The sequence below is a fragment of the Lagopus leucura genome, unplaced genomic scaffold (assembly GCF_019238085.1).
Source record: "Lagopus leucura isolate 7727_CA_CO unplaced genomic scaffold, USGS_WTPT01 Super-Scaffold_100015, whole genome shotgun sequence".
NCBI classification, from domain to species: Eukaryota; Metazoa; Chordata; class Aves; order Galliformes; family Phasianidae; genus Lagopus; species Lagopus leucura.
In genome coordinates, this window is record NW_024962269.1 from 14,444,879 (window position 1) to 14,470,940 (window position 26,062).

The 26,062-nt window shown below is 40.5% G+C and overlaps 1 protein-coding gene across 3 annotated transcripts in view; it reads right to left on the reverse strand.

The window, feature by feature from the left end:
* The window catches only part of ADAMTS17 (ADAM metallopeptidase with thrombospondin type 1 motif 17), a 165,291-nt gene that overhangs the window by 29,818 nt on the left and 109,411 nt on the right, over positions 1-26,062 (reverse strand). For 2 of the 3 annotated variants that reach the window (XM_042876109.1, XM_042876111.1), the window contains 5 exons: positions 25,208-25,282; positions 19,670-19,750; positions 13,597-13,754; positions 9,410-9,569; positions 7,241-7,376 (listed from right to left, as the gene is read on the reverse strand). In XM_042876109.1, the coding sequence (XP_042732043.1) occupies positions 7,241-7,376; positions 9,410-9,569; positions 13,597-13,754; positions 19,670-19,750; positions 25,208-25,282 (610 nt within the window). The remainder of the gene's footprint in view (positions 1-7,240; positions 7,377-9,409; positions 9,570-13,596; positions 13,755-19,669; positions 19,751-25,207; positions 25,283-26,062) is intronic. The other variant, XM_042876110.1, reaches the window with a different exon arrangement.

The following is a 26,062-nucleotide window of genomic DNA, read 5'->3' on the forward strand; positions in this document are numbered from 1 at the left end:
ATGTTGATGGCTGGGAGCAGGTTGTGCCGCACCCAGTCACAGTTGTTGCACTGGGGTTTTTTTTTTTTGGAAAAAAAGTACCAGGAATCTAGTAGAATAATACAGCTGCTGATGTCGAAAGTAGGACTCCAAGACTAACATTCCTGTCTGATTGCCTTTATAAACAGTGCTCAGTAATTTTCCAGTACAGTAGTCATTCTGCAAGCAGACTTGCCAGCTTTTGCTCACACCGATTTCTTTTTTTCTCTAGTGATTATCATTTTGACAGCTTTATTTTTTTTAATTTCCCATTACAAAATTGATCAGAAGACACTGTCTTATAATTTACACGCACTTCAGGAAGCTGTTTTTTAATTTCTTCAAATCCAACTCTTTGATTCTCCCTCCTTTCTCCATCAGATGGAGCAGATCACTCTGTTTCCAAAATGTCAGTGTGGCATTAAAGTGACCAGTTGTCCTTGTCTGCAGCTGCCCCGCTGCGCTAAGGCACAAAATATCAGCATGTTAAGAGACCTTTGCAGTGAGATCCCCCTCTCCTGATCCATGGTGTGCCTTTGGTGGGGCAGCTGGCACCCAGCTCCATTCCCTGCCATTCAGTGAAGGCCATGCAGGATATAAGCAGCATGAAGAGCATTACCACAGGCAGCAGAAGGGGTGAATTTCACCCATAATTAAATATTTTGCTAGATCATCCCACTAATCCCTTTTTGTGGGTAGAGATTACACTTGGCCTGAAGAGCTTTAAACCAAAGAGGCACAGATCATTTAACATTTAAAAATAATACAATGTTCAAACATAAGGTTGTGGAGTCAAACATTACAACTGTGATGTAAGCCAGCCAGGGTGTTTACACCAAAGCTAAGAAACCTGTCTCATGACTCCATGTGAAAACTAATGCCAAATAAACTTCAGCTCCAGCCAGCCATCTTAAATTATTTGATGTAAATGCATTTACCAGTAGCCAACAAACCCTCCTAATTTTATCCTCTGCTTATTCCCAAGCCTTTTCTCTTACTTCTTTTCCAGAATTGCCTCAATGAGCTGAGTTGCTGGATTTCCTTGGAAACATCTTTTTGTCTTTCAGTAGCTAATTAACTCCTGACTGCCTGTTGCTGTACTTAATGAACTGCTTACAGCACAGAACACACATGATTTGGTCTCCTTCTAGTGGATGGCGATAACCAGACGTGCCCACCACAGGACATCAGTTACCCACAGCAGCTACTCACAAGGGTACCCAGTTAGTGTCATCCTTCTGTTCTGCAGCATTTGGCTTTGTCTGCAAGCCCTGCTAGAGCCCAAAGAGCAGCCAGCAGGGCGCAGCATCGCCTGCTCACTCAGCCTGCAGCCACTGGGCCTTGCACCGTGTCCAGCACAGTCCTGGCAAATTCATTAGACTGATTTGAGAAATCCCAACTCCAATTTTGGGAAGTGCTTCAAAATGAGCTCTTACGTGGTACCTCCTTGGATCAGAGGGTGCTAACATTACTATTTATGCCAGATTTCCAGCAGGCTAAAATGATTTGAAACCATCCCCACAGCTATTCTTTTTTTTTTTTTTTTTTTTCCATGTAACCAAAATCAAAATACACAAGAGGGAATGTTTCTTAGCATAAGGCACAGATAAGGTTCTGAACTCCGTGCCACTGGATCTTAAGGATGATAAAGCTTTGTCCTGGTTTCAAAAGAGTCTGAAAACATTGATGAAATTGCATACCCGTTAAATACATAGCATCCACTCTAGCTCTGTCCCTTAACATATACTCCCAATACGTCCCTCCACTTCAGTATAATTTCCATACAGCCCTGTAAGTAACTTCTTAGTTTTCGCAAGGAGTTTCCCACTAGAGAGCTCTCCTGAATTTTGTGGGGTTTTTCTGCAAGACTTTCACCTTGCAAAATAAAATCAATACTTTTCTGCTCCTCGTCTATGTGTAATAACTCAAATAAATGTGATGCAAACAGATTGGAATTGAGACTAGACTGAACACAGCAGGACTCATCTGACTTCGGCCCAGGTCATACTACTCCAAAAGAATTTCCCCTGTAACTGTCAGTGATCATCATCATCCCTGGGCTGGGGAAATGACAGGGGTCCACAAAGCATGCTCTGAGTGGTCACTAGCCTTCTGGGCAAGCATGCAAGGTGCTGAGCCAGCTGAGGCCTTGCCTGACTCTTATAACTGGTTTCCTTTTACATGCAGCAGGAATCACTGTGGTGCATGAGCCTTTGGACAGCACAGTATTGGATTCCTGCCCGCAGATGGAAAAGTGAAAGGGGACTAGAAGAAAGAAAGAACGAAAGAAGCAATCCGTATAACCACAGGCCTGACCTCAGCTGCGTGCCAGCTTTTAGAACAGATTTGGAGGGAAACAATAATCAAGGATATGGTGGTAAATGGAAAATAGGAAAAATGCAACATAGACTTCCTCCAGGCAGACCAGGCTAAACTATGTGGGTGTATTTCTTTGATTAAAGTAACTGCTTTTCCAGACAGTGGAAACATGGTAGATTTAATTGATTTGGTTATCAGTAAAGAACTCCTTCTGCTGCACTGGAAATGCTTAAGCAAGTTGGAGAAACTGGTCACGTGCTGGAAAACACGTGTATCAATGTGCATGATAGGTGACAGCCAGCCACAGCGCAGTGCTGTAAAGGAAGTATCACGTACGAAGGGAACTCAGATCAAATACCAGTGGACTTCCTGTAAGCACTGTCTTACTTTTGATGATTTAGGCACAGAACTGCTGAAAGACTGGTGAAAAACACTGCTGACAGCACAAAGTCTAGAAGCATTGTCAATGGTGTGGAGAAATAGGGTATCACAGAAGATAAACGGAACAAACTTGAGTACTGCAATAAAACAGATAGGTTGAAAATAGCATACCTTGCAAGGTTGTATACTTAAGGGCTAATAACAAGCATGTCTATGTTAAAGAAGGATTCGTATGTTGAAACAAATGACGGCAAAAACATTCAGAGTGACTCTAAACCATGAAAGTGATGTAACCATGAAGAAAGCAAAGAATGCATCAGCATTGTTACTGACAACGAAGATAGGCAAGTATGAATGCAACTGTGTAAGGGTTAGATGAAATTGAACCTTGGATTTTCCATGCAGTTCTGGTCATCTGTGTATTCACATGATGCAGTTAAACAGTTTAAATCATGGCCTGAGTGTAGAACGTGACCAAGGTGACAAAGGGAAGTGAGAATCCATGGGCAGTCTCTCATCCAAAATGAAGTTAGAGAACATTAATGGATTTAGCCCAGCAAAATGATAGAAGATAAACTGGATTGCTGTATCATATGGCATTACACATAAAGAAAAGGGCTAGTGAGCAAATAAACAGACCTGAACAAACAGAACAAGAACAAATAGCTGAAAAAGTACAGTGAAGATTGGAAATAAAAGATCTTGACCCACGCGAACAGCAAGGTCACAGAAAAGTCTTCCAGCAAGGGAAGTAGGCTGCAGAGCAAAATTGTTTTATGGAAACTAGTGTATAACATGCCACTAGGACTCAAAGATGCTTTCAAGTCCTAAACAGTGAAAATAAGGGCTCAGGTCTCCTGTGGTTTTCTGTGGATGAAGGCAGTGATTTCTGGCTGTTCATGCTGCTGTTAAGCATCTGTGTAGGAACAGCACATATTCAGCAGGTCCCTAGAAGGACTCAACTTCTATTAAAATCTGTTACAGCAAAGACAAGGAAGATTAACAGTGTTTGCATACAGACCACAGCAAGTCTAACAGTTGGGGAAATTCACGTTTTTGGTTCTTTTTCTGCTTTAGAGGGGGGCATTTTCATATCCATAAACCCAACCATGCATGCTGAAGTGTGTGGCCACTGGCCGACCTATGTTTTCAGTAATAACAGCTGATGTGATCTGTGATTTCTGAATCTTGTGCCAGCATGAGTGCTGGGTTTGCCTATATATTTGGGTTGGTGTTCAGTGTGCTGGAAGCAACCCATACGCACCGCATGCAAGAATCCAGATTCCATCTGGTTACAGCAGGGTTTTGTAAAAAACTATCTAAAGAGCTAGGCAAAGGATTAGAATAAAGAGGTGCTAATAGGGTGCAGTTGGGACAGGAAAGGAAGCTGTAAAGAATTTAATGGAAAAAGAGGGTCAAGGAACATAAAAAATAAAATAAGAAGAAAAAGAGGCATTTTTTTAAAAGGTGAAAGAGTAACAATAACAAAGAATGAAAGATTCTTTTTTTTTTTTTGCCAGTTTCAACAAAACTCTTAAGAAAATTCTGTTCTTTGAAATTTGATTTTAAAACATATCAGTATGTCCAATCCTTTTTTTCAGTCTGTTTTGTTTTTTTCAGATGCTATGTTGCAGTTGCAGAGCTCTAATCTCCTTGGCCTCATGAAACTACTGTCCTCTACCCCACAATATTTGGCTCTCCCAAGAGGTGGCTGAAGTTCAAAGGGATGTATAATTTGCAAAGCACTTTGAGATCATGCTGGAAGAAACACGCTATTATTAATATCATATACTTTTTTCTCTCCAGATCATTTTATACATAACGTAGGTTACTTTTTATTTTTATTACAATCTCAGCATCAATAGTCCTCTCTGTCTCCTCCATTTGTACGACATGATCTCACTCCATCCCAAGGAGTTTGCAGACCACATTATCAGTGAATTAAGAGAAGATGCAAAGAGTGTGGGATAATGAAGTAAAGTCACGCAGCATACCCAAAAATGAAACAGAGACCGAGGGCCCAATGACTGCATCCTGGGTTCTGGCCATTACACCTTTCCTTTGAGACAAATTCTCTGTAAGATGATTCCCCTACATTTTGAGTAAAAATGTAAACATACAGCAAAATGCACAAAACAGAGCAGACCTACTGCTGAAAGGAAAGCATTATTCTTTCTTCTGCACAGGTAAAAGGCTTAGGTCTGAGTGGAAATGGGAAAGGACCTTATTGTAACAAGATGCTACAGTAATTTTACTTCAAACCCTAAAACAAATTCAGGGTTTATTAAGGAAAGGAAAAAAAAAAAAAAAAGCATTGACATGGTGAAAGAGAATGGTTTCTTTAAGATGTTCTTGGTCAGAGAATATGCTAAGCATGCATTTCTAATATCTGGGTGGGCAAACACAAATGGAAATTTAAATTCTACAGAGGCACAGAGAATGTGCTTCTTGAAAATGTTTCCAGTCAAAAGCATGTTAAGTGTGAAAGTGTGGTCTACACAGAGGGAGCGAGGGAGTGTGGTCTGTCAGATCATCAGCAAGGGTTCTGTGGCCACTCTGGGCACTGAGGACATTTGGTATTGACTGTCACTGCTCAGACAGCAGAATGTCACTGTGCTGGAGCTAATTAATCCTGAGGAGAGCTAGGCTAAACTGTGGCTGTATGTTCCCTGATAGCTCTGTACAGAAGAAGAGATACCTTGGAAAAATATTGAGGGCTGGACACGAATCCATGAAAGAACACAATTTAGATACTGTAACTGGTTTGGTCCTTTCTCAGGAGGTTGTGTATTATTTTACCTTACTGTGTCTCTGCCCTGAAGAGGCTGCAATATCATGGAGTAGGTATGCAACAAAGAGGAGACTTCACCAAGAGCTCAGGACCGTGGAGATCGCACTGAGAAACAGCACTGTGGGTCCTAAGGCTCTAAAGGACCTGATGGGCAAGACCTCTCTATGCAGTGCTCAGCTAATAGTGGCAAAAGCTTCTAACTTCTTCCCAAGCTTTTTTACGCCTCCAGCACCTGCAGCCCCTTCATATGACCTCACTGATTCACTCCAGTCTCTTCCCAATCTATTTTTAAAAAGTCTAAAAGAAATCCTTTGTGCCAAGACAGAAACACGAGCAGATGCTCCTTGTTTCAGTTTTTCAGAGAAAACGACATGATAGAAATCCCAGCAGCGCTGAATGTAGGAAACTTCCTCACAGAAACGACAGTTGTTTCCCTCAAGCTACTGGGAGTTTGGCTCTCCTTATATACCTAGAAGCACACACAGTATCTCATTAAACCTTTCAGTACCACTGAAAGCATTTTGGCCACAATATTGAGCAGCTGTAATAGGTGCAGAAACAAAATGAAACCTGAAACAACCTAGTCTTATTGATGGATTACCTAACACTAGATTTTCCTGCTTCAGGGCACTTTAATCAGAATGCAGGTCCAATTAGAGGGAAATGTGTTGCTTCTCATTTCCTCTGTTGTTCCTCCCAGCAGGATGAACTTTGTAGGTACATTCCCCTGGCTTCTCTGATTATACAAGATGCAACAGATAGCAAATTCCTTTTAACAGGCCTTTGTAGATATTCAGGAACTTTTTTCTAAGTTTATGTTGTGTTCTAACTGCTATCCAAAGTGGACAGTCCATGTTAGTTCACAACACCAAGCATTGCTTCAGAGCAAGAGTGAAATTTTTTGCAAGCAAATAAACAGAATAAATTAATTTATTGTCCTGTGTTTTGTCATTCTGGACAAAAACTTCACCTTTTATACAATGCAGAAAAACATAACTTGTCTAAAAGTGCTTGCCAAATCATAAAACAGCCCTTTCTATTATTTTTAGAACTTTCAGCTATTAGAGTTTAATTACTACTGCTGACACAGAAAACCATCCTTTGCAAGGAAAGCATATAAAATACATTTCATTTTAATTTCTTGACTTCAACACAATTCAGATTTGCCTTCCAAACTAAGCAGGTATCGGAAGACACTGTACAAATTTAACACCAAGAAGAGATGCTTCTTGCCTGGAGGCTCCCAGTCTGAACTACTCTGCTAATACAGATCAGACAGACATAGCAGGCAAGCTATAGTAGCTTAAAGGTTGTAGGTTGTTCAGAAGTTTTTTTGTAGCACTGTAGTACTGTTAATCAGACTCTGTGCTGGTTTAAAACAAAACAAAAGTTAAATATGCTGTTACTGCTATCTTGTCTGGCTTTATACTGCAAGCTACGCTATCTCCCAGGAGACATCCAAAAGGAAAAGAGAAGAAAGTCATCCTCAAACAATGCATGCAGGCAGTTGCATGGAATCTGGACTTACTGGCCACACATTAAATGGACTCTGAGGTAATAAAAATCTGATCTGCTCAACAAAAGGAAATGAACATTACAGCTGGTTGCTGTAGCTACCAATGCGTCCCAATGCTTTTAGACATTTTCACCATGTTCACCAGATGGAGACCTTGGAAATGGGTGATTTGTGAAGAAAAAGGATATTGGTTTGTATTATTTTTAACTCCTTACCGTGACTGGCAGGGGTGTGTGTTACATTTCCTGACCTGGGGCTCGGGGCGATTCACTCGTTGGCAGTCACTGTCATTCACCACTGTCATGGTCTTGTTAATAATTCGAGTACAGGACACAATTGTTTTCCGTTCACCTACAAGTAAAATAAAATACTACTCTGAAAAACATGGAAGACAGTGGCTAAGAAGAAAACCATGCCAACTCATTAACTAGATTTCCCTACTATCTTCAAATATGCAATCTATACAGACACACAAACCCTGTAAGCTGTCTTATCTTCCAGTTCTGTCTAACCTTTGTACAGTACTTTTTTCCCTAAGAAAACATACAAGTCTCTTATAAAACTGACTAGAAACTAGACTTGATTTTTCTAGTGTTAAATGGGAAAACAATACTGAGAACAACTTGCTTTCATTTCTGGTTCATCCTTCACATATTGCAGTGTCCTGCAATTACCTAGGGCAGATGCTCCAGCTATGAAAACTGGAGTCATACAATTATCTGTCCCTGATAATGGCAGGACAGTTGTATCTTGCTGCTTCCTACACACAAAAAGTTGGGTTAAAAAGGAGTAAACAGACTTCAAGAGTGATAACCTGGGCTTGTTTGTATTTCACAAATAGGTAAAATTCACTCACCAAAATAAGTTATTTCCAATTTTCCTGTCTTCCAGATATGATGCCTGAAAAATCCTGCTACTAGAAGACACCTTAGGAGTAATCAGCTTTTCTCACATAAACTATTTCTCTTGCATCAGCACTTTCACCAAGATAGCACAGGTATGACACTGGAACAGCTTTCCACTGTGTGACAGCAAGAAAGTTCTGTCATGGGGTGGCATGACAGCAACCAGATGTGACAAAGAAAATGTCATCCCTGCACTATGTGACACTGCCTTACTGCATTTTGGTTTCTCAGCTTCTCTCTTTGTGACTCTGAGTTCACAACAAATTGAGTTTGTTCATATTTACAGCAGACAATTAAAAGTAACTCAAATTCTGTTAACACAAAATTTGTATAGTCTGTACAGAAGTTATCAATGGCTGAACTGATTGATGAAGTTTAGGCTCGAACTGCAGAAAGTCTGAAGGGAAGAGGCCCTTCTCAGCTAGGGTAAGAACTAGAAGCATCTGACAGCCAAAGGACATGCGATCAATTGCCATCCAAGCTGTTACTACTAGTAGGAGCCACGCTGCCAGTTACTGATTTGATCCATGCATGCAGAACGTTTATAACACGAATGAAAAAGGCCTCAAACAATCTCCTACTCATTCATGTGGGTGCTTAATGGTTCTAAGAAATTGTTTTAAAAGGTGAGCAAAAGTGTCTGTTTTAAAATAAGTTTTATCTACAGAAAGAAATTCATGATTTCAGGGCAGTGAACTTGCAAATGTGAAGACGAGCGCTCTCTTCCTGTGTGAAGAATAAATAGAATAAATAAATAAATCGAATAAATAACTCAGTCTACTTGTAAAGAAAAACTGGCCAGAGAGCATGGAAAAAAATCCATTTTCTTCTGGGAAAAAAAAAGTCCATTTTCTTCTGGGAAAAAACTACTTCTTCCAGCACTGAAAATTCAATGGACAGTGCCTAACAAACCAGTCTCTGGCCTCACAGGCGTCAAGCTCCCCCAGGGTTTCAGCAAAACTCTTTCAGGAATCATCTGAAAAGTGTGATATGCAACGTACAATTGTACCCCCAGAAAGTCCACTGCACATTAAGAGGACCTAAGACAATCTCCAGGTGTTGTCACAGCAGTACTGTCCCTGTCTCATCCTTGGGGAAGGAAGTGTCTTTAAGTGAACATGCCTGAACACCTGTGAAAACTCTACTCCAAGAATGTGACAGAGATTTGAGATATGAGGCTGCACACAGTGCCTTAAGCCATCCATGGAGCACTAACCCAGGTGCAGTTCCAGCCTGGAGTAGCAAGCCGACAAAGCAGTGTCCCTGCCAAAATGCTGGGTGAAAATTAACTGTGGGGATGGGGATGAGAGCTGGGAGAGCTGGTGAAAACGAGCTCTCATTTGAACTCATTATGGTAATATACATTACCATGGCCAGTTTCCTTCATGCTTTGGCAACACCGCCTTCTGCAGGAACCTCACTCTTGGTTGATGTCTGCAAACACTGCGTAAGTACCACCAAGCTTCCTTATGGCCTTACCTCCTCCACACTGCACACTACACCCTTCCCATCCGCTGTGCGTCCAGATGTACAATGAATCCTGTTGCTTTTCTGGCTCACTTCTGTTTTCAGTAGTATAGTTTACAGGAATTGTGTATTCATAATGAATTCCGTAATTCTGGTCATGAAATAACAGCACCTGGTTCAGCAGGAAAAGAAAGACTGTTACAACACTGTGAGCTGGGAAAGTCACCAGAATGCGGGGACCATAATGCTAGAAATGCTGCCTCAGGTCAATACTTCTGTCATGTAAGTACTTCATGAAAGGCAACCAAATCTTTATCTATATGAACCTGAAATTTCAGTAGTGTTGCCAATATGGGGCATCTCTGAGATGCACGAACTGCTCATGATTTATATTTAATGTCCAAACCTGGAATTTGGTTCAAAATTATTACTTTCATATGAGACTCAAAGATCAGCAAGCCACCACCTGGAGAGAAATAGTAAGACAACAGGAAGCACTAAAGCAACAGTTTCCATATAGCTGTTTATATTTCATATAAACTACTACATATAAACTAGTCTCATGAACTATTATATATATTCATATAAACTATAACTATTTATATTTCATATAAATACAGCTATTTAAATGAGTGTCTGGAGTTAAAAAGTCACTCATCAGACCTGTCCTGCCTTTGTTTTCCAGAAACCAGGTTGTCTCCAAGTCTCATGAACAGACTCAGGCTTCTGGTTGGGAAATTTAGTAGAGAATGGGAAAGTTCTAGATGAATGTGGTACAGTTTACAGGTTATTGCAGCCTGCTCTATCCTATCCTGCCTGAAAAGTGGGGATTGGACAAAATAATCTCCAGAGATCTCTTCCAACATCAACCATTCTGTGGCTCCAATTCTATAGCTGCAGTATTTATTGTTGCATTTGAGTGGGGCTGCAGCAGTTCACAGTTTGAAGGCAGAAGAGTTTATTAACACTTCTGAAAGCACAACTGGATCCTTCTCAAAGCAAAAGAAAACGAACACTGAAAAGATCACATGCCCCGGGGCAATGTGGCACTTAAATTGAAGGAGACTATTCCTGCTGACAAGCTGTAGGAGCAGGATTTTATTGTCTCAGAAGCCTGAGGATGGCAAGAAAGAACCATATCATACAGCTGCTGGCAGCATATATATTTTCGTACCCCTGCATATTGCTGGAAGGAGATGAAACCTGCTTTCAGCAGCAAGCTGATTACTTCCCATGGAGTCACTTATGATGTATGTCTCTAGTATTATTACTCTGAAAATCACTATTAAAAACTGCAGAGGAACAGAGAAAAACGCTTAACTTTTCTCCACAGGCAAATGACAGGTCTGGTCCTGTTCTGATTTAACTTCTATTGAACTTCATTTGGCTCCCATTTCCACTGGCTTAAGTCAGAAGTCACTTGAAGACACCCAAAAAGCGGTATGAGGCCCACAAAATCTGAATTATCACACTGACACAAATACGATAGAAGTACTACTGGATACTGATGCAGTGGCTTCAGATTAGCCTATAATAATTATCTCACAATCTCGGTAGCATTAGAGAGGTGCATTCTGCTGACTTTTGGCACCTGCCAAAATTGGAGCTGAATCTTACTGAAGAAGATATTTTAAGTACTGCTGTCATAAGTGAACAGAGCAGCTGGCCAATTAAAAAAAAAGCAAATTTACAAATGCTATTTGATCCCAACAATCTTTGCTTCCCATTAAGAATGGCAGAAATCCCTCCTACTTTACTAATAATTTCACTGAAGCTGTCAGAAGTTCTATTCAACAACAGTGACAACCCTCAACAGCACACAGGCTGAAATAAGGGGTCCTGTTTGCAGGCACTGATGTCCTGGAGGTCTGTGCAAGTGAATGCTGTGGGACAATCCAAACTCAGCACTTGTGAGCTGCTCTGCGCAATGCAAAACTCCACTACAAAAACTACCTTCAAGAAGAGGTGGGGAACAAATGTACAGTTTTGCCTCAGCTATGGAGGGATCCTTACCACCAGAACTGAATGCCAAGGTAGAAGCCAGGTGAATGCACTTTTATCTTCTCCACAAACCAAACTATCAGGCAGTCCAGCAGCAGAGAACTCAAGTTCTGCTCTGGCTATCTTTTAGTGCATGAGATACAAACAGCTTGTTTTACAGAATTGATCAATTGGCCTTGTCTAAAGCATCTTTATGCTTTGGGAGTGTCTGGTTGTCCTCTATTGCCAAAAAGAGATCTAGCACAAGCCTAGCTACACAAACATTAATTTCTCCAAGAAATATACTTAAGCAATGCACTTGGAGAAATGCCTTAAGTATTAAAAACCAGCCCCTAAAAAGAAATCCTTATTATCTCAATATGGGAGCAAGACTAGTGAATCTAAAGGCCCATATGAAATCAATTTAATGCAATTTTGTAGCCACATATAATTGGTGTGTGTGTATGTGTGTATAATTGGTTTCAAATGCAGGTCACAATGGATTGACTGAAGCTTCTGGCTCTTTGTCAGGCCAGTGTATTCCACCACTGTTTGAACAACAGTTTTCTATTTAGAGGTAAGTGGTAACCATCCTGCCACTCTTGTGTTGAAAGAATGAAACCCACTACCCTATACTAAGGAAAAGATTAATATCTGATCTGAAGCTTTACACGTGCTTTGTTTATGACTGGCAGTGATTTTAGGCCATGTTTTTTTTTTTAATGGCCTGGTAACTTTTGCTTTCCTCCTTTTTAATCATTTCAGGAGGAAAGATGAAGAAGGAAAGCTTCCTCTGCTCATATCTGCTGAAAATGCAAGTCTGCACCTGAAAATGATACAGAGAACCTCTTGATCACTAATTTCCTATGTTGTTTACTTATTCCTTAGTAAAGGGGAAACTATTTCTTTAAAAATAGACCGATGCTGAAGTTTGAAAAAAGCCAGTACAAGGTTTTACTGCAATATGCCTCAACGAAGCAGTGCTCTGGAAAATTCCTAGAGCTGGCAAAGAAATCCTGCACAGCATCTTCACAAACAGTACGTTTTTCTTACAGGAGGTTAGGAAGATCTTGCAAGTACATTTTTTTAAACTGGGCTGTGAGATGTTTTGTGATGAATGCTAGTAATTAAAAAAAAAAAAATCCAGGAAGATAGGAAGAGATTTCTGATGTTTAGCAGCATTTGAAGTCAGCACGCACTGAACGAATGACAGAAAGAAACAGTACACAGAAAAATGTAATTGGATAACAAACCACTGGAAACAATGCAAACATTAAAATACACGGTTTGTATGCAAACCTCTCTCTTGAAACTGAGAAGCCTTATGCAAACTTCCAGCTAGCAGCATATGTGAGAAAGGCATTATTACAGCTATGTTATAGATAGAAACTTTAAGGAGCTGGCCCACAAACCACACCATCACCCACTAGTAACAGGACTGGGACTACACTCCTGTTCTTCTCACCCCTGTGGACTTCTGACTCATGTTCTCATACAGCAGCTATAAGAGTGTTTATAAAAGGTGAGGTTAACAGAAGGACATCAGTAAAACTTTCAAAAACAGCTTAAAACACATAGTATAAAAAAATAAGAAAAGAAGGAACATTTTTGTGTGCAACATCATTACAAACTCACACTTATCACCTCTGTATGTAAAACGTACATCTTTTCTGTTAGAGCAACAACATGTTTGAAAATACAGAATATTACAGAATCATGGAAGGGTTTGGGTCGGAAGGGACCTTTATGATCATCCAGTTCCAACCCCCTGCTATAGGCAGGGACACCTCCATCCAGACCAGGTTACTCAAAGTCCCCCCCAGCCTGGCCTTGAATGAATATGCTTTGGCATCAGCTAAGATGGAAACTTGCTAAATATCTGTGTCTGGGTGCGTCCATGAAGTAAGGAAGACTCTTGTAAACCTATGTTCTGTAGAGTGGATCTGTCACATTGTCTGACACGTTACAAGAATGTTCTGTACCAGACATGAGTGTACTGGGACACTGTATGTTCTTCCACAGCCAAGCTCCAGTTATTTTTTAGTAGTGAACTGGGTTTCTCTAGACCTTCCAATACTGCAAAAGAATTCAAGGAGAAGCACTACAGCATATCTCTAAGAAACTCTAACGAGGAAACAGTCAAAATTTCACTTTCAGTGAGGATATAAACCCTTTAGGTTGCATCACTTAAGAAACACAAACAAAGGATATAAAGTTACCATCAAGTGCAGTGGTATTTTAGTTGGTCCTTTGGCAGAGATTTTCTCCCACAGCCCCCTTCGCACGTATCGGACAGTAGTGCCTGCGATCTGAAACTCACCAGGAAGCTCAATTTTCCAGTCGCTGTTAATGGATCTCTTACTGGAATCTTTTAAAGCTGGAAAGAATCAGATATCAGGGAATGAAATGAAAGCAAATTGATAATTACAATATAGCCCATTGACTGACTACACTGACTGAGGACTGTGCTTCTTTCTCAGCCCATCTAAGTGCAAGATGCAGTGACTTTGTAAGACACACTAGCTTAAAAAAAAATTAAGTATATTGTTAGCCGACAAATGGTGTGGTTACTAATTTGAATATATTCTGTATGTCAGTTGAAGAAGGCATTTCTAAATACATTAATATTGCCATTAGGTAATAATAATGTCATATAAACTGGTAGTGCCAAGGTTTTACTACTTAAAATCTTCAGTTTCTGCTTCCCAAAGAAGCAAAGTTATCCATCTTCAAAACTGAGGGGGGGAAAGAGTGTGCAGCAGCAGTTTACAAAGGAAAATTAAATAAGGGTAATTACCCCAACCTTAGAAAAAAAAGCACTAATTTGGAACTAAATCGCACAACTCTTCCACTATTTGATCGTTTCAGGAGTTTGCCTGAAAAACACACACATTCATGGCGTGTCATTGAATTGGGTTGCATGCGCAGTCCTTGGCAAAGGAAAGTTTGCACAAGTGAGATGCCTTTCTTTAATTTTCAGTGAAGTTTCAATCTGGTTTTAAAAGTATGACTAACGCACTAGAGTCCTGTGTTAACAAGCAAGAACTGCCAAGCAGGAGTGGCTAGGAAAGTGCAAAACTTACTGAGCCATTTTCCTTACCCACGCTAAGCAGAATACAGATTGGAAACAGACAGCATAATTCAAGAAAATTACTTAGAGCTGTAAGTCTTACTGGAATAATCTTATTATTAGTCAAAAGGTTACACATTAAGCACACACACATATACATAAAATAAACATGACTGGTGTATCTTATATATTGAAAAATAACACTTAAGTCATTTTACACATTATTCTCAAATCTCACAATTTAATCTTAGAAAAATGGACGGCATCATAAATTTAGACATATAGACCAACTTGCTAGACATGTCAGAAGAAATGCCTCTGTGCATCAGTAAGGACAAGGAAGGAAGCCCTGTAAGATGATTATCAAAAAGGAAAGGTACTTGCAGTATTGTGTCCTTCCTTCCAGAACAATCTACTGCATCAGCAACACTGATATTCTCTGAACACTCAAAGGAACTCCAGCCATATGGTCATAATCTTACTGTGAGTTGTCAGTGCAAGTTCATTTAGGGATTTCTCTGTTATCTATGTTACAATGGAAGCACAGTTATTCAGATGTCTTCGTGACGCACTGAGGGAAGAGAAAATTGGCAGACCATCCTGCAACAGAGAGAAAGCCCCAATACCCTCCGTGGAAATCAGCATACTATGATTGAATTTGCTGTGACACCAGATAGATTAGTCTGTGTTTTTCAGTTACTGGGCTTCCTTAGTTCAAGGTTAACTGTATCCTTTGGCTAAGCCTTTAAAATGGTGTTTTCTTAACCTCCAGCATTTCAAGCCTATTTTATTCCCTTCCAGTAAAAAATACAACTTTGGCTTTCATTTTACTGAGTAGATTGTCAGGAGGTAAGAGGAGCTGATTTAAAGCCTTTTTAAATGGCAATAGGAAAATCTCCCATTTTCATCCCTTTGGATCAAGTTCCCAAAGCCAGCAAATCCTTCCAGCTGCACATAGGCCACATATAATTCACTATTATGCTTAGAGGACCAGGAACTGGACTTCCTGTCCAATGCACAACGCACCTGAGTTATCAGTTTGGTCTAATCTACTGTGGGGAGTGTCAGTAGTAATACTGGATCATTCTACAAAGACCTTCCTTTTATTCTGGTTAGCCTTTTCTAACATCTTTTATATAGATTCTACAATGGAAACTCCCTTAAGACATGAAGGATCTTCCTCGAATGATGTTTAAGACAATAGAAATCTCTGTTAGTTTCCTCTATAAGGGACTTCCTGAAGATTGTTCACCTTGGCTCAAAAACATGAGTGCCTGGCACCACAGAACCCGGAGAGGCCACCGAAGAATGACTTCAGAATGGGGACCGTCTCAGCTTCTTCATGCTGTTCCAAGTATGGCACACATATATGTTTTCCAGGCACTTGAGCACTGTTATCTGTTTTATTAAAATCCCTGTCATTTTCATTTGTAGCCAAGTCAGATTGATTTCTCCCAAACAACTCCTAGCAAGGGTCAATACTTTCCGTGGTCAGTCCCCAACAAGCAGCACACACACTGACCCTTGCTCTGCAGGCTAAGAAATGAGTTTGATGATGTCCTGCTATGCTATGGCAATACAACTCCCTCTGCAGCTTGCTTCTATCCTGCTTTGCTCTCCAATCTACAAAGTGCCTTCTGCAAACTTCAGACAGAATTCCAAAGGATTGTTTTCCTCTGCCAAAGCCTACTGGCTTCCAGGCTGATCAAAGCAGCCATCACACTGGGCTTGAGGAGCTGTGAACACGACAAATCAAAGCTGTGGATGAGATATAACTATCTCCACTGCAGTATGGCTGACTAGTAAAAATACCACGGCACATGCTCACAAGAGCACACAAGAGCTTGAATAACAAACTATGCTTTGGCTCTTGCTCATCAAAGGAAGACAGCTTGCTGATAAAAAAGAAAAATGTTTAATATTTGTGGATCTCTCTTCTAAGAAAGGCTTGATTTTGATTGCTGCAGGCACTGTTCTCCAGATGACTGAGTAGAAGGAAACAGCCCAAAAGGTACTTCTTGAGAATTGTAGGAGTTGTATTGGAGACTGCACAGAGTATCTGAGCCAGTGTGTTCACTGCTGTTTGTATTCACTCCATGCAGGTGCTCCATCAGTAAGGATCAATTCAGCTATATATAATTGATAGCTCCATCAATTCAGGGTACTGCTATTTCTCCATTGGCTGTTGCCAGAAACAACTACTGCAAGCCTACGTATTGCAAGTCTCTGCCTAAGTACCAATGCACAGTGCTGAATACAACCTTTTACTCTTACTGAATATTTGTATTTCTCCTGGGACTCCATGCCTCAACCAGGGCTGCAGAGCACAGCTCTTTCTCTTCAATGTGGGTATATTTAGGTGGTAGCAAGCATTCACTCATACACCTCTAAGCTGTTTCCTGGCTCAAAAGCTGTACCATTGAAGAGCATGAGAGAAAAGGAACCCCAGTGACAACCCATAACTTCTTGTTGGCTCAAAGACAAGAACTGACCAATCTATTTCTAAACCTGGCATCTTGTCAGATCTTTATTTCCACCTTAGGTCCCTCCAGCTTGCTTCCCAATCTGTGGACACACACTGCTGAGGCATTTCCTGTCCAAGGTGGTTTCTAAGCATTACAGCCAGCTAAGCCAGCCAGCGTGGGTTGTCTGTAGGTGGAGGGAAATTCTTCAGGCACTGCTCCCAGCACACGGAATAATGATTCCAAATTATGCTGGGCTCAATTCCAAAGCACTGTACCCCGTTCTGAGTTGAAATAGGGTCTGATTGGGCTCAATATTGACAGCATAATCAAAACAGAAAATCCTTCCATGCTCAAACTTGGATTTACTATTCATTCTTAGGCTATTTCAATGACTGGAACTTCGTTTCCCTGGTCATCTTTTTTTGGAATACTCCTGCTGCTACTCTTCAGCTGAGGTTAGCAAGACATTGCATATCTTTTCTTTGTGTCCACTGTTCCAGATAAAACTCTGAAAAGCTCAGATTGGTTCTTCTGACTGTGAACCAAAGAGCAGAAACCATTCACAAGCTTTAAAATGATCAGATTACCATTTATTTGATTCAATTCTTAGTCTAAGATGTAGAACTTTTATCTGTCTTTATGAGATGCACACAGGGGCCAAGTCCCACTCTCAAATATATACAATCCTAATCTTCACCATCTGATGGAGAAATACCTGCTTAAGTCAAGGTTATGTGGTCACAACGAAGGGCTAGCTCCACATAAGGTTCTCAGTGTTACAGTTATCTGCCAAAGCCCAAACCTCTGACAACCTGCATAAATCCCACAAAGACAAACAAAAAGGTTGGCTTCCAGAAGACAGAGTATTTGCAAAGCCCAATGAAACACTGGCACTCATTGTTCCACCAGTGCTCTGCTATGTCAAACATCTTACGTGTAGGCGTAATCCTCTCCCAGCAAGCTGGCTGCAGCATTAGTAGAAATATTAGCAGCAGGAATATATGTTTCCTACCAAGAAGTAGTACAAATGCCAATATTTTGACCCAAGGGCAGTTGAATGACATGATTTGTCCTCTTTCTTTCCTCTGAATCTGAACTGAAGTGAATAAAAGCATATTCCCCAGTTTTTGTCAGCTCTGATGGCATCTCATGACAGAGAACCAGCAGCATGGATCTGAAATCCTAACATACAATCAGTACGTAAATGTTTTTAGCAGCTTCCAATGTCCTGCTACTGGATTTTGACATTTCTTGGCTGCAAAGGAGAGGATTATAAGCAAAATACATGAAATTTAGAAACAAAAGGTTCTAGTACAAGCTTTGCTGCTGACTCCAATGTATCCATGAGCAAACTTTCCCATCCGTAAAATGGGAGGGCAACAAGCTCTGCGATGCTGTCAGATTTTCTAATAACAGCACTGATCTATCCCTGGAAGGAATTCCATCTTTCAGAATACTTTTCTACCCTAAAACCTCACAGTGTCTCCACTCTAAGCAGCTCGCTTTGAGAGAACTAGAACATACACAAGAGAAACAGTACTTAATACTTCCCACACTAAGCGATAGCATCTGTTCCAACCACTGCAACAAGAACATGAGGCTGTGGAAGCACTGAAACGCTGTTTGATAGGGAAAGCTTTGGTAATGAGCTCATCAAAATCAAGAAGAGCTGAAGTTTGACAATGCAGGTATCTATAAAATGCAAAACTCCACTAAACATAGGAGGAGATGTGGGAAAAGAAAAGGATAAAAGAAAATTCCAAACATAGCTCCATGGCATAAAGAATTTAAGAGAGAGCAGAAACCCCTACTTAAGCATGGTCATACAGCTCCAAGTGCAAAAAGGATGTTTCAATGTGTTGTGTGTTCTTCTGTACTTTGGCAACCTCCTTTCAACTCCCTGTTATGACACAGACTTCCTGTGGGGATTCAAGGTAACAGGGCATTAGCTTACCTGTGACTTAGTTTCCCTAGAAGTAGATTGGAGATAAAGCACTTCATCTATTCCACATTATCGACATGGAAAGAAACACCACTAACACTGGAGATAGAGGCAGAAGACCAAACTTACAGATGTACATTACAGCTGACTGATTTTACAAATACCCTTCCAATCCTTAATCTGAATGATTAGTAACTGGACAGCTTTACTGATAAACTCTGCCTTAAAGGAACCTTATACACAAGTCTGAGCCCTCACTCAGGGTAAGACTTTGTTTTCCAGCACATGAGATTAAACTTACTGTCAGCTTGAGAAAATAGAGGCAATGGACTAAAGGCTGCAAGTAGTCTACCTCAGAATGCAGAATCAGGTCTTGCACACAGCTACAGGAAATGGTGCAGGCAACCTCAGGTGCCCTGTCCTGCCTCTGCTCCAGTCTGAGCTAGGAGCCTTCCTGTCTGCATCTCTGCTGCTTGATTCTTAAAACATACTGTTCTCTTTCCCACTCCTCCACAAAGTGCAATGTGCTCCTAGCAGCTATGTCTACCATAGTGCCAAGTGCTGCACAAAAGTCCTTCAGCCTGTGTAAATGCATCTTCTGGTCCTTCAGGCTGCGCAGGGTCTGGGCAGTGTCATGTTTTATCACATCAAGCGAATATCATGAATTCAAGAAAAGACTGAATCAAGAACGAAATCAACACAGCCACTCAGAGAAAACAACAAACCTGTTATCTTAAAAGTAATTTAAGAGAAAGGTCATTTTAACAGAGAACAAAGCTGAGTTTGAACCAAAACTTTTTCTTTTGTCTTTTTACCCAGAAAACTGTGAGCAGGTTTGTCCTCAACCACTCTGATCCGTCGGGCACCTGCAGGGATCACAGCTGCTTCGATGTAACCTACAGCAAGAAAAAGGCAGAAGGATGAGAACACCTCACAGACAGGCAGAAGCATCAATCATTCAGTATCTCACCATGAAAAAATCAACTCCTGCCCATGCTGGGGAATGGGTGGGAAACACTTCAAATGAGATTTGGCAGCCAAGTTTCACTGCTGTGGCTTGCATGGCTATGATTAATCATTTCGTCCTGAGAAGAGGGATAGAAATGCACGTGTGATGCTTAATTGCAACTTAAGGCTTGTGCTTGGGCCTAATTATGTTTGCACTCTCTGAATCACTCTGGCTCTCCTGCAGTACTGACAGGGATGCATGAAGACTGTTACAGAGCTGATGGAAACTGACACTGTCAGAAACAACACTCCACATCACAAACCAGATATCTTTAATGCGAAATGAAGTTTCTGATAGACACTCTTGTGGTCCCCTCTTAAAAACAACAGCAACAACAACAACAAAAACAACAGGAAAAACCCTGCTCAAGGGATCAGTATCTGAGAGAACTCTGTTCCATAAAACATTTGGATGACGCTAAAATGAAACAGAAGGAATTCGTGGGACAACTGGGGAAAAAGAAATTTGTTTTCACTTGCACTTTATGAAAATGTTCTGGAGATTATAGTGGTTAATGGGCTCCTTGTACTGGGCTGCTAAACGGAATTCCACAACTCAGATTTAATGTAACAGCAGAACTGAAAGTTTGTCAAGGAGTGACCACCTCTAAATGCTGCCAGCAGAAGCACATGCCAAATTAGACCATCTGACATGGTAGGGAAGTTTATACAGCACCCCATCATATTTTTATGGAATTCTCTTAGCTTTCATCTTTCTGAAACTCTCGGCCTCTTCATGCTTCATTCAATAATCAGCAATATGATGTAATTGTACTACTTTTCACTAACAGAATAACAGTAAAAATAATAAGGAGCTAGAAAGAAATGTAGCTTATTTTCACCCACCACAGAGTCATGTGGAGTTACGTACTTGTTCCATGGGGTGGAAGTGGTGCCTTTAAACTAAAAAGCTGAGGAACATTAGACCCTGTTTCAATGGCCTGGGAGTCATGGAGAGATTTTCCACTGGCTTCACTGGACTCTGAATCAGATCCCTGTAAATGACACTAATCTCATCACAACCATGATTTGATTCCTTCTAATTGGCCACCCAGTTGACACTGCAGTGTATTACTTGGCACATCTTTTGGATTATTGCTCTCCCTTTTCTTTTAAATGTTAAGGAGCTTATTCTGCATGTCCTCTTATCTCCCCCCACCTCCCCCCTGCCTTTTTTTTATCTTGGCTTTATAAAGGGCTGTATGAAGCTCTTCTGCCCTGCCTTTATGGAAATCAGGGCTGGCTAGAGTAATAGGTTGAACAAGTGGCTCCTCTAATAGCAGCGTTTGGGAAGCTATTTTAGGGACAAGTGCAGTCAGAAGGCCATGCTTCTCTTGGACTGATATGAGAAGCCTTAAAGAAGGATTCTGACAACCACATGCATCTCAGGATGAAGTCATTCCCTTGCCATAATGATATGGAGTGAGGTAGATGGGGATTTTAGATCTCAGACTGCAGATTTGTTTCTATCTCTCTGAACAAGCAGAATGTCCAGCCTCTTTGTTGTCCTATCAGTAAGGCCTTGGGTTTTGAGGGATCACTGGATGGACAGATGATTTGGGCTAGACTCAGCTGCTCTTTCCCTGATGGTTTTATGTGAATCACACATTATTTGACCCTTCAGTTCAGTCTTTTTTGCACTTTTTCCTCCTTACTTCTCTCTTACTCAGGATATCTCAGCAATAGTCAGCCCTGCAGGAAAAACAGTAAGAGGGACAGCAGAGCTGCAAACCATATCTGGTCAGAGAGGTCAAAGCAGTGGCTTCCCATCTGTGAGTACAGAGTAGGCTTCACTGGGAACAATCGTAACTTCCAGGGTGAGCTCTTAAATGCAATACGGAAATCTGTTATAAAATCAAAGCAAACAGATGTTGAATTTTACTCTAGTTATTTCCAGGAGTTGTTTTTTCATCAGCTGAGATACCAAATTACAGTCAAAACAGAGTGTTCCAGAAATCAAACATCCCCAGTGCTCCCCATGCATCTGCATATAAGCCCGATGGAGAATTACCACCAGACATGAGCACACAGCGAAGATGTGATTCATAACAGTGTATCACAGGAAAATAGGCCCTATGACACATCTGAACACCCCTGTTAGGAAGCCAGTTTGGAACATGCCCAAGTTTCAGGTAATGTAAAGTATCTACAAGGGTACTATTTACTTATATTTTAAATTGTTTTCCAGATATGAATGCCTAGAGCCGAATCTTGCAAAGACTAAAGGCAAAGTTACACAGAACACAGTGGAAAGCCTGCCACTGACTTCAGTGAACTCTGGGTCTGTCCACTGACCTGGCAAAGCCAGAAATGTCACTGCTTTAGAGGTGAGCAAGCTGTGGAGCCATGCTTGAAGCTCCATAGTGCCATAAATACACTCTCATTTCATCACTGTGTCATGAGAGAAACACCACAGGAGAAATCTGACTTTTATGTTACTTTTTACAATGGTAAATAGTGGAATATAAGCTATTAATAGGGTATTAGTTCTGGAAACTGTTTACTTTGGTCTTACACCAGATTTTTCTCCTCATGTAATTCCTTATCCTGACTGATGGCTTTGGAGGGCTGTATTCAACAGCTCCTGAATAAGAAGAAACATACTGTGTTAACTCACTGAGATCATGGAGCAGAAACCTGACTGCCGACTCTTACTTTTCCTTTAGTGAAATCTGAACCAATTAGCAACTGTATGAATCTGATGAGTTCTTACAGAGATGCAGCAGAATTCTTGGGCATGTACCAAAAGAAGAATCTTGACACTCTCCGTCATTACTTCTAGTAACATTGTGAGTTAGGGGTCAAATCTGATTGCAAACATACTATACACCATCCATGCAAATTTGTCCCAGCTACAAGTTCAGATCACTTCCACTGTTCCAATCTGGACCTTAGAGCTATAGTGACACTGCTGGTCACATAATAATCCAGGTCTTTGAGACGACTGCACCGGAAAACAACTACATTGTTTTCCAGACACATTTTATTAAGCAAACTATCACTGCAGATTGCCAGAAAGATTATCAAGTGTTAGCTGTAAGACAAAAAGTCTCAAGAGTTGGCTTAGAATCAAGAAGATCTGTTAGGATAATTGTCTGCAATGCCAGAGTTTGCAAGGTTGAGCTTAAAGTTCTTTAAATGAGGAATTGGTTAAAGACTGATGAGATTTGGCAACTATTGGGCAATATTTCTAGTAATTTCACCCATAAATCAGCCTGTTAAGATGAAGCTTTGGAAGTACAACAGGAGAACTTCATTATTTGATAATTTATAGTGCTGTATGCAGTACACTCCACCTTGGGAACAGTTACTTTGGCACACACCAATCTTTCTGGACAATCTGCATTACATCAGTGTCTCAGGAATGTAAGACCGTGATTGAAGCAAATCCTAGGTACAAATTACATGGTGTAACTCGTATTAGGAGTGACACCAGAACAAAGAGGTGGCTTTGTCATCAAGGAGATTAATATGTGAACAGTGGCTACTGTATCTTCATTTAAATGCTGGAGAGATTTGCAAGAGGAAAGCAGTTCACACAGGGAAATCCATTGTTAGGCACTGTTATTATTCCCAGAATGAAGAAAAAGTTTAGTATGAACTTCAGAACATCACTGATCTACTGCAAAACTGGTTTCCCGTTGACATGTCACCAAAAGACAGACTTCTGAGGTGAAGGAGAAATTATCCCATGGCTGAAAGTACTGCTCTCTAGGCATTGTACCTTCATATCTTTTCCCTGTACACACATGACGACCACGTATGAGAAAGCCAACCGTTCTCTGCCCATTATCAAATATCATGAAAGTACTTAGAACAAAGATCTCAGGGAGGAAGCTAAGGAAATTGAATGCACTGTCTACCTGCTGGTCAAGGCCAGCAGAGCTCCCCCAGTATTTTAGGCATGAGTACCAGCTAGGCACTTTAGTTTCCATTGCCCTTCCCACCTTGCACATTTTACTGAATGGTAGTTTTTGCAGTGGTGTGCAGATACGTCCACTGGTAACCATATGTTCATTTTCTGAGCAGCTGTGATGATTCTCTCCTGCTATTATCTTGAGAGTAATTCCTTCATCAGCACCTGTCCACTTCCAGCCATGGGATAGCTTGTTTGGATGAAAATAATTTCATCGGGGAGCCATGGATAGATTTCAAAGCCTCCTACCATTACTTCAGCATTGGCTGCTAGAATTTAACTTGCATGTTCTGCTTAAACTCTTGTAAGACACCCCAGGGGTTACTGCTGGGGCACTATTTTTCTCATCATTTCAATGTATATCTTATTGAAAAGAAAATAAATTCTTGCATTATATAAAGATACAAGCCAGCACTACAGCACCACTGTTCAAATTTCCTTTCTTTCCTTTAAATGTGTGCTGGAAAAATAAAGTGCAAAATAAAAGGCCTGCTTTTTCATTATCGTAAAATAGAAATTGCTAGCAAAGATACACTAGTCATCTCTTCAATCAAATAATACAACTGGCAATGGTATCACCACATTACGCTTTGTAATTAAAAAGAAAACATCCAAATAACTAGAGTCATTCTTTAGGATCACAAGCAGAGTTGCAATCTTGATGTGTCTGAGAAAAAAATCAGCACAGGAACAGATGCAAGGGAAAACATCTCATTCCTAATGCAGATCTGCGAATGGCATGCACAGCCCTGGAGTCTGTGAGACAGATCAGCCACCCAACAAATACGAGCCAAAGAACTGACCTCTAGTTCCAGGTCCCTCGTACAGTGGCGGAGAGACAGAGATGAACTTGATAATAAATCTGTCTGTATTACTATCTTATAGTTATCTCACAGAATTAGGTACAGGGAATGGTGCAAGACAGAAGTAAACCTCTGTCTAAAACAGTGCATTCAGCTGCCCTACTGAAGACAGTGACATTTAGCATTATAAATACTTTTGATCTCCTACCCAAGAAAGAAGTGGAATCCATTTACAGTTGGATCACTCTGAAACACAGGCAGCAAGTTTTGTACTGCTGGACGTCCCTCCTGTGAGGTGCTTTGAATGTTCCACCATAATGTTCTACTGGGATAGCAAAATCTTATAAAATATGGGACAGTAAGGTAGTAAAAATAAATGAAAAATTGAGTCAGTATTTGTCATTTCATTAATGAAAAAAATCTCATACAGGTAGATTTTCTAAAAGGGAACAATCTGTGCCTGGTATTTTTAAAAAAACAAACCAACTGGTAAAAGGTCTTGAAGTTTATCCATGGCTTTTGATATCGATCTCCCCATTTAATTCAACCGAAAGAAGACGAAGGACCAACACCAAAGGATGTCACCAACACCCACTGACACTGCAAACAGCATTCAAGAATCTTACACGAGAAACACTTGGGAACAGACTTTGCCTTTGCCATCACACATGTGGAAACCTTCTTACAATGACTATTGGTTACTAAGAAACAGAAATGAGTTGGCATGGGTTTAGTTCAGTTAACAGGGCTTGATAACATAGTTTGTAATCACAGGAAGCACAGGGACCAATCCTACAGTCAGCGGCGTTTCACACGTACAGCTGCTGAGGATATGGCCTGAAGGTAGCAGCTGCAATTCACAAAACAGATACCACTCCAAAACAGTCAGTACATTGATATTGGAAGGTTATTCTCTTCCGAAATACTAAAGTAGCATACTTCACACAGTGTGTTGGCTTTCACTTGCACAGCAGCAAGCTTATGGGCATTTGTCACTGACCTGTGCTATCATTTGCAAATTTGAAACCTGAATTCACATTGTGTATCCTTGTTCGACCAAAAGATCATCAGATTTTTGTACATATTTGCTGAAGTGCTGATTTAAAGAAAAAAGATCATTTTTTTGTTCATGCGTGATGCCTCAGATCTAGCACCGCTCACTGCATGGGATTCACTAAGTTAATCTGAGGAACTCATTCTGCAAAACATTCATATACAAATATAAATTGATGGGAGTAACCTGCAATGCATAAAATGCTTGCAGAGTAGGAGCTGGGAAATGTAAGTGAAAATCTATTTTCAGTGTTTAACACAGAAGAAACCCCAAAGCAGGAAAATAATAACTGACTAATTAAAAAAGTGTAAATGGTTGTTTTCTTTTACAAAATAAAATGCAAAGATGATTCCCAATCTAGAAGACTTTTTGGCACTTTGTGGATGGTTTTTAAAGCTCTTCCCACAAAACAATGTAATTTTTACAA